Source organism: Camelina sativa, chromosome 6 (assembly GCF_000633955.1).
Source record: "Camelina sativa cultivar DH55 chromosome 6, Cs, whole genome shotgun sequence".
Taxonomy (NCBI): Eukaryota; Viridiplantae; Streptophyta; class Magnoliopsida; order Brassicales; family Brassicaceae; genus Camelina; species Camelina sativa.
In genome coordinates this window covers 7,953,025-7,962,517 of record NC_025690.1, presented here as the reverse complement: position 1 = coordinate 7,962,517, position 9,493 = coordinate 7,953,025, and the positions used below count along the sequence as shown (strand labels likewise).

The 9,493-nt window shown below is 36.5% G+C and overlaps 1 protein-coding gene across 1 annotated transcript; it reads left to right on the top strand.

The window, feature by feature from the left end:
• On the top strand, positions 497–4,470 carry LOC104790636 (probable pectinesterase/pectinesterase inhibitor 32). Its single transcript, XM_019246693.1, has 4 exons — positions 497–975; positions 2,031–2,600; positions 2,903–3,170; positions 3,866–4,470. Exons 1-4 carry the CDS (start codon positions 660–662, stop codon positions 4,293–4,295), a joined length of 1,584 nt encoding a protein of 527 aa, XP_019102238.1. The 5' UTR covers positions 497–659; the 3' UTR covers positions 4,296–4,470.

Genomic DNA, 9,493 nt, shown 5'->3' with positions numbered 1-9,493 from the left:
AGATCACATCTCGCATCGTTGTTGAATTCATTTTGATAACAATTGTTTCATTCAATTCATCGCCTTTGGGTTAAGGGGTGGTCCCAGTTGTCCACACTTTTTTTATGCATGCCACCCCATTTGAGATGCATCTGTTTAGCTCTCGAGTAAATAAAGTAAGAATTCGAATATTAGTTCTACGTGTTCAGTCAGAACCAAAAACTAGATCCGTAGTTTAGATGGGTATGAGTTTGGGATACGTATCATCCTTGGACAGTTGGACTACCCATTTTTGTTGTAAGATGAACTAACCAAGAACTACATATTTCTGGTAAAACAAAAATAAAAACTTATGTTACGCGCGTTTGAATAGGGATGAATAAAAACTTATCAAATCATGTAGATTTGTGGTCCGACAAATTTTCAACGAATATCAAAAGTCTAAACATTTTGTTGCTGTCCAAATCGATTAATTATAGTTTCAACCATAACCGGGTAGTATAAAAAGCGAGGCTATGTCGTCTTTTTTATTGCCTAGCTAGCCATTACCCTCTCTCTCTCTCTCTGACTCGCTCTCACAAATAAATAATATCACGCATCACTCACCTCAACTCGTCAATTAAATCTCTTCATAGAGTGTGAGAGAAACACTCTTCAACTTCCTCTGTGTTTTCCGATAGATGACTACGTTCCGCCAAGTCGGCTCGCCGATCTTTTTCCTCTTTCTTACCATCTCTTTATGTTCCGCTCATAAAGAGGCGGTTTCTTCTAATGGGTTGGTTCAAATGGAGTGTTTTAGAGTCCCGTCGTCAGAGTTCGCCGAAGCGGCCAAAACTGTCATTGACGCTATACAAAAAGCGGGAGCTATAGTGTCGAAGTTCGACAAGAAAGTGGGGAAGTCACGAGTGTCCAATGCGATTCTTGATTGCGTTGATCTTCTTGATTCCGCCGCCGAAGAGCTTTCTTGGATCATCTCTGCTTCTCAAAACCCCAACGGTAACTTTTTTACACTTACTAGTCTTTTTTTTTTTTTTTGTGCATGCAAAATCATGTTACAAGGTTAACTCGAAAAGATGCTATGTTCAACAATATTACAAACTTAAAGACAAAGTTACAAATAATAATTATCCAAAAATAAATTAAAAATTTAACAAAGTTGATTAATAAAAATCACGATAACTCGCATTTAATATGTTTAGTAGCTTTACAATTGTAAGTCCATTTTTTATGTTTTTTTTTTTTGAACAAAGTCCATTTTTTATGTTATTTGTTTTGTTTGAGTCAGTAGTAGTAGTTGTACTGTGCAACTAGGAGCCTACGGAAAAGAATATTTCACAAGTCCATTTATTAAGCATCAACTGACACAAACCGACCTTTTTTTTATTTGTTTTTACTTTTCCATCTCTTTTAAATAAATATTTGATAACTTTCAAGACTTTTCTTCTGCTGAATCGGATTCACAGAACTTTTTTTGCTTTAGAGAAGAAAGTGAATTGGTATCTTATAATCGTCGGTGATTAATCTTCGACGTGGCCCGTGGGTATAGAATATTTTGCTCCAAAGTTAACCTTGAAATCTTGCCCTTTTATAGGAAGAAAGATGAATGTAAACGTACTAATAAGTTTTTCATAAACGAAAAGAAAGAAAACAAAAAAACCTTGCATTTATGTGGATCTTGATATTATAATATGAATATAAAAACTACGTCCGTAGTTAATTGCATTGTCGATCTTTAAATATACTTTATGTGGCCAGTTCACATGATGTGTTTCCAATTAATTAGAATTAGAATTTCGAAAGAAANAAAAAAAAAAAAAAAAAAAAAAAAAAAAAAAAAAAAAAAAAAAAAAAAAGGAGTACACAATATATATTAGGAATCTGTCGGAACACATTTCAAAATTAACTTAAGTAACCAAAATACATACAAAAAATTAAACTCTACAATAATATGCTCTGATTAAATGCTACTAATACATTATCAGACATTTGTACGATTGTGTAACAAGATGTAAAATGTAAATGAATGAAGTACATAATAATGTCACTGTCAGGTAAAGATAACAGTACAGGGGACGTGGGTTCGGATCTAAGGACATGGATAAGCGCCGCACTTTCTAACCAAGACACGTGTCTCGACGGCTTCGAAGGCACTAATGGAATTATCAGAAAAGTCGTGGCCAGTGGTCTTAGCCGGGTCAGTTCTACCGTCCGAAATTTACTAACGATGGTTCACCCTCCTCCCTCTAAGCCCAAATCCAAGCCCATGAAAGCCCACACGACGGCCACCGCTCATAGTGGCTTCAGTAAGTTTCCCTCATGGGTTAAACCCGGTGATCGAAAGTTACTGCAAACTGATAGCCCACAAACGGCTGCTGACGCGGTTGTAGCGGCAGATGGGACTGGGAATTTCAAGACGATAAGTGACGCGGTGTTGGCCGCACCGGACTATAGCACGAAAAGATATGTGATACATGTGAAAAGAGGTGTATATGTGGAGAATGTGGAGATTAAAAAAAAGAAATGGAACATTATGATGGTTGGTGACGGCATTGATTCCACCGTGATCACCGGTAACCGGAGTTTTATCGATGGCTGGACTACTTTCCGGTCTGCTACTTTTGGTTAGTAAAATAAATTAAGCGTTTTTTCACCTACTTTATCAGATATACTAATATCTAATCATATCAAAAATTTAATTAAAAAATTACGAATTTTCAAGGTTTATATTTTTTTCTAAAATTATATTGCAATAGTTACTTAGAATAATAATTTTATTATTACCATAGAATTGTTAATTTTTATATTAAAATGAGTTTTTAACTGAGATGTATATGGTTGAATCAAAAATTTTGGTATTTTATCTTTGTAAGTTTTCTTTTACTATTGAATGAGACTTTTGAACTGGTTATAAAATATTTTGCAGCTGTGAGCGGTAGAGGATTTATTGCACGCGATATCACGTTCCAAAACACAGCAGGACCTGAAAAACACCAAGCAGTCGCACTACGGTCGGATACGGATCTCGGGGTCTTTTATCGGTGCGCGATGAGAGGTTACCAAGACACTCTCTATGCCCACTCAATGCGTCAATTCTTTAGAGAATGCATTATAACAGGCACCGTAGACTTTATATTCGGAGATGCCACTGCCATATTCCAAAACTGCCAAATAAAAGCCAAACAAGGCCTACCAAACTAGAAGAACAGCATCACGGCTCAAGGACGTAAAGATCCAAACGAACCAACTGGATTCACAATCCAATTTAGCAGCATAACGGCTGATACCGACCTACTTCCAAACTTAAATACAACCGCTACTTACTTGGGTCGACCGTGGAAATTGTATTCTAGAACAGTGTTCATGCAAAACTACATGAGTGATGCTCTCAAGCCCGAAGGATGGCTCGAATGGAACGGAGATTTTGCATTGGATACATTATATTATGGTGAGTATATGAACAGCGGACCGGGGGCTAGTCTTGACCGTCGTGTTAAGTGGCCAGGATACCATTTGTTGAATACTTCCGCGGAGGCTAATAACTTTACGGTAGCTCGATTCATACAAGGGAACCTGTGGTTACCATCAACTGGTATCACTTACATTGCTGGTTTAGGTTCGTAAACTAATCATGTTTGATTGTATGCTTTAAATAGTATCTCTTCATATATCCTTTCTAGTATTCATACATTTATTATTTGTCTGGATGTTATATATTTTGTATATGGTTTTGGTGATAATTAATCTACAAAGTTTGATACTGTATGGAATGAGGAATTATTTACTAATATGTCAACCACATTTTTTTAGCATATCGTCGATGTTCAAACTCTGGATTTTATAAGTCATGTATATCATTTTCTGAAATAGTATACGAGACATATATAANAAACCAGAAGAACAGCATCACGGCTCAAGGACGTAAAGATCCAAACGAACCAACTGGATTCACAATCCAATTTAGCAACATAACGGCTGATACCGACCTACTTCCAAACTTAAATACAACCGCTACTTACTTGGGTCGACCGTGGAAATTGTATTCTAGAACAGTGTTCATGCAAAACTACATGAGTGATGCTCTCAAGCCCGAAGGATGGCTCGAATGGAACGGAGATTTTGCATTGGATACATTATATTATGGTGAGTATATGAACAGCGGACCGGGGGCTAGTCTTGACCGTCGTGTTAAGTGGCCAGGATACCATTTGTTGAATACTTCCGCGGAGGCTAATAACTTTACGGTAGCTCGATTCATACAAGGGAACCTGTGGTTACCATCAACTGGTATCACTTACATTGCTGGTTTAGGTTCGTAAACTAATCATGTTTGATTGTATGCTTTAAATAGTATCTCTTCATATATCCTTTCTAGTATTCATACATTTATTATTTGTCTGGATGTTATATATTTTGTATATGGTTTTGGTGATAATTAATCTACAAAGTTTGATACTGTATGGAATGAGGAATTATTTACTAATATGTCAACCACATTTTTTTAGCATATCGTCGATGTTCAAACTCTGGATTTTATAAGTCATGTATATCATTTTCTGAAATAGTATACGAGACATATATAAGATTTTTTTTTTGTCAATGACATATATAAGATTTAAATCACAGAAATTGTATTTTTTTTTTTAATATTCAAAAATATATTTCATTCTGAATTATGCACTATGAACAACATAATTAAGAATCAAAATCAGATGATTAACAATAGAAGAAATATCCAATCAAGAAAATTTCAAAAGATCTCGCCTAGGGTGAGAGACAGAGCTAGGATGAGAGTCCTCATTTAGAAACAAAGGCAATATAGTGGAATCAGAGGACATGTTATAAAGCAAATTTCAGCATGTGTTGTCCATCTTTTCTTGGTTTCTTGGTATCTACACAAACAATCCTGCAGATTAATGATAAACAGTCCAATGATCTTAAGAAAAAAGGAGGAGAAGAGCCTTGGAAAGAAAAACCTTGTGCTGAAACTGTACGAGGGTGAAACAGATTATCGATTGGAAGTTGTTTTCTCATTCAAAAAGTAAAAGACAGTCTTAGAAAACAGTTCAAAGAGCAGTTAGCATATGGTCAAGGTCCTATTTCAGAGTCTGGTATAGCCCATTTCCGTCTACTAGCTGCTGAAAAATATGCTGCTGTACTAGTTTGGTTATTTGACAATCAATCTTATTATGCGAAGAAACCAGAGAAGCGGGGCGAGAAAATCCACAAATCTCATGATGTTGTTGCTTTTGTAAAAAAATTAGTTAGTTTGTTCTCTCAGCAGATCTAGTGGAGAACATTCTCAGTCGGCTTGTAGTGAAACCACTTGTGAGGTTTCAAGTCACTTGTAAAGACCAGAGAACTCTCTTAAGCCAAAACAGATTCATCTACGCCCATCTGCAAATCAGCCACAAGTACTCATCCTTCCTTCACTCAAGAGACTATTCTCATATATGGATATTAAAGAACTTCGATCAATCTCCTTTATACTTCAAACTGTGTGATTTCGGTGAACATATCTGAGGTATGTCAACCTGTGATGGATTAATTTTGTTCTAAACCGATTCTCGCAAAATTGCAATCTGGAAATTGCAACTTACAAGTATATGGATGTCTAGCCTAGCCCTGGGCATATTAACCAAACCCGAAACCCGAACCCGAACCCGACCCGAAGTAGGGGGTTCGGTTCGGGTTTGGTAAGTATGTAAAACCCAATCGGGTGTAGTGTTTCTAAAGTTCGGATACCCGATCGGGTTCGGGTATTACCCGAAACCCGAAGTAAAACCCGAATAACCCAAAAATATAACACTTGATCCCTAAATCCTTAAATCCCTAAATCCCTAAATCCCTAGTTTTACTTTACTCTTTCTCTTCGCACTCGCAGACAGAAAGTACGGTTTCTCTCTTAAAAATTATACACCAAATCGTCAAACTGGATACACCAAATCAAAGGGTTGTCGCATCTTCTCCTCCTTCTGAAACTTCACGGAGGAAATCAAAGGTTTGTCTTCTTCAAAATTGGGATTTTGTAAAACTGAAACTGAAACTGGGCTCTTCATCTTCGTGTCTTGTTGCCATGATTTCTTGTTCTTGGTTTAGAGATGGGAATTTGCTTCTACAATCGTTCTGAGTGAATTTGTTTGAGTCCTTAGTAGAATGATTGATTGAAATTAGGGTTGATTGGCTTCCCATTTCCTTGTTTTAGATTTTAACGATTCCTGCTAGAGACTGAAATTAGGGCTGATTGGCTTCCCATTTCCTTGTTTTAGAGTTCCATCGTTGAGTTCCTGTTTTGATTTTCCATGTTTGTGCTTTGAGATGTGTTTAGTGTTGCCCATTTCACTTCCTCTTTGTCTGACTGTTTCGCTTGTTTCAGTTTTTTTCTTTTGTAATCTACAATTAGGATCTAGTTACAATGATGCTAAATCATGAATATTCCAACTTTCCATGGCCGATGATAATGCTTTATAAATACTTACCCACTGTTGTCTTTGTCAAAGTGTTGGAAGGTTGAGTAGAGATGCTATTCTCTGTCGAGTCTATTGATATGCATTGTAGCTGCTATAAATTCCCCATAGTCTATTGTTCCATTACCGTCCGCATCAGCCTTTTAAAAAAAAAAACATCATCAGTTTTTGTATTGGCATCTTAATAGATAAATAGCACACAAAAGTTGAGACTCACAGCTTCCATTCGTTACATATGTATATATATATATCTCTTTGTCTTTTGTTTTGTGTTTTGTTGATGATGCATTAGCCCTCTTCTCTCTTTGTCTATTGTTTTGTTAGCATGTGACTTATGATTTGCAGATGGATTCATCCTCTCCAAATTTTGATGATGACGAGAGAGATATACACGAAGAAGAAGAGGTTCTAACACCCGAGTCTAATCGAAGGAGCAAAAAGAAACAAACTCGTAATGACGGATCAGAGTCTGAGCAGCCTGAGTCTAAGACCCAATAGACTCTCAACCCAAGATCAAATGTATGGCAACATTTCACAAGAATGAAGGACAATCGTGACAAATGTAACTGAAACTATTGTGGAAAAGAATTCAGCTGTCCAACAAAGTCAGGGACAAAAACCTTGTGGAATCATCTAAAAATATGTAAGGCATATTTGGCATGGGAAGACTGTCAAAATCCATCCGAAGGTCAACAAGTTATTAGTAAAGATGGGAGTTTACAATATGGAAAAGTGCCTGAGCATATTTTTAGAGAAGCATTGAATGAAATGGTGGTGATAGGAGAGTTACCATTGTCGTTTGTAGAATGTGCGGCAATGAAACATTTTTGCAACAAGGTGCCACTTCTATCTTCTATCACTGTTTTTTTTATGTTTCTAATACATGATTTTAATACATGATTCTAATCAATGTTTTTTCTTATGTAATCCACTTAGGTGAACCTGTACAAGCCGCATTCAAGAAGGACAGCAGGAAGAGACATAGTAAAGATTTTTGTTGAGAGGAAAGCTACTCTAAAAAAATGGTTTCTCACAACCAAGCAAAGAGTCTCACTCACAACTGATATATGGGTTTCCTCTGTAACTGGTACGGTTTTTTAAAATCAAATTGCAATATATTATGATTAATGTTTCTACTCAATTAGTGAAGATTCTTATCAATGTTTTTTTTTTACAGGTTCAAGTTATATGGTTATAACTGCCCACTACATTGATAAGAATTGGCGTCTAAAGAAGCTTATTATAGGATTCAAGCATGTCGAAGATCACAGAGGTAAAACAATCGCCAATACACTGCTGAAATGTCTAGCTGAATGGGGGATAGAAAGGTTGTTTACTATTACTGTTGATAATGCAACAGCTAATACTAGTGCTTTGAGTCAGTTTCAGTCTGCTTTCTCTATAGTTAGTGAGGATTCTCTGGTTTTGGGTGGAGATTTTATGCATATGAGATGCGCTGGACATATCATTAACTTAATAGTGAAGGATGGACTGACTGAGATTGATTCAAGTGTGACTACAATCCGCAATGCAATCTCATATGTTAGAGGAGGACCAAATAGGAGGAAGTCATTTCAGCTGAGAGTAGATTCTGGTAAGTTTTCAAAAGGTAGTTTGCCACTAGATGTCTGCACTAGATAGAATTCGACATTTTTGATGTTGAATAGGGCGTTAAAGTTCAATGGAGCATTTGATAGGATGGAGTTTGAAGATAAGTTGTATTATGATCATTTCTTAGAGACTGAGAATGGAGTGAAAAGGATTGGACCTCCTCAGAGAGATGATAGGCGTAAGGTTGAAAGGTTAGTGAAGTTTCTCCAAGTTTTCCACCATGCGACATTGGTTGTATCTGCATCTACGACTATGAATGCATACAAGTGTTATGGTGAGATAGTTAACATAGCAGTCAAGCTTCAGTTGCTTTGTCATAGTTCTGATAATGACGTGAATGTAAATGCACAAAAGATGTTTGACAAGTTCGACAAGTATTGGGATGGCATGAAGAACATCAACAAGATGTTGGTACTTGTTAGTGTTTTCGATCCGAGAAAGAAGAGGCAGTATGCAAATTTGTGTTTTGAGGAGCTATATGGGGAAAAGAGTATAACAACTACGATGTTGTATGATTCAGTTTTGAGCATCCTTCGTGATATGTATAACGAATATACTACAAGATACGATGCAGGAGCAAATGAGGAACTTTCTCATTCTCAGTCTTCAACTCAGAGTACTCAAGATAGACAAACAGACCGAGTATTTGACTCCATGGAGGATGAGTTTGATGGATACAACCCAGTGGACCATACGTAGGATACATTGCTTAGAAAGATTGGAGTTAGAAACACAAATGAGCTGGATACTTATCTCAGGGAAGAAGTTGAGAATCCTGAATTGATGATGGGAAGTATGATGTACTCTCTTGGTGGAAAGTCAATAGTGGCAAGTATCCTATTTTATCTCAGATGGCTAGGGATTTATTTGCTATGCAGGTGTCTTCAATTGCTTCTGAAAGTGCTTTTAGCACTAGTGGAAGGATAATAAACCCATATAGAAGTTGTCTCACACACTATATGGTGGAGATTCTGATGTGTACAGAACAGTGGCTCAAGCAAGACCTTAAGTTTGAAGATATTGTGCTTACAAATGCACAAATTCTTGCTGAGTTTGAGTATGAGGATGGACTTGAAAGAGGTTTGTTTCTAATCTTGCTTAATGCTTACTATCTTAAGGTTTTGGTGTTAATATAAACTTATCTCTCAATGCTTGTAATTAATTTTTTTTCAGAGTATGGAAGTGATTCAGAAGGACCTTAAGTTATTCACATGCCAAAGGGAAAATGCACAAGAGAAGTGAACCAAAGAATGAAAGAAGCTGTTTTGGAAGATTTCAAGTTGATTTTCTCAATGGTTTGTACTTTGTAGAATGTTTGACTAAGACTTGAATTTCTTTTTTCTTTTGCTTTGAACATTTGACATTGCATTTAAGTCACCTTTGTAAGCATTTGACATTGTATTGCTTTGAACATTTGACATTGCATTGCTTTGAACATA

What these genes read in the sequence shown, in the direction of transcription:
- LOC104790636 (XM_019246693.1), top strand. Translation starts at nt 660, where the DNA reads ATGACTACGTTCCGCCAAGTCGGCTCGCCGATCTTTTTCCTCTTTCTT. An exon ending in TGCTTCTCAAAACCCCAACG is followed by an intron (nt 976 to 2,030) that starts GTAACTTTTTTA and finishes TGTCACTGTCAG; the next exon opens with GTAAAGATAACAGTACAGGG. An exon ending in TTTCCGGTCTGCTACTTTTG is followed by an intron (nt 2,601 to 2,902) that starts GTTAGTAAAATA and finishes AATATTTTGCAG; the next exon opens with CTGTGAGCGGTAGAGGATTT.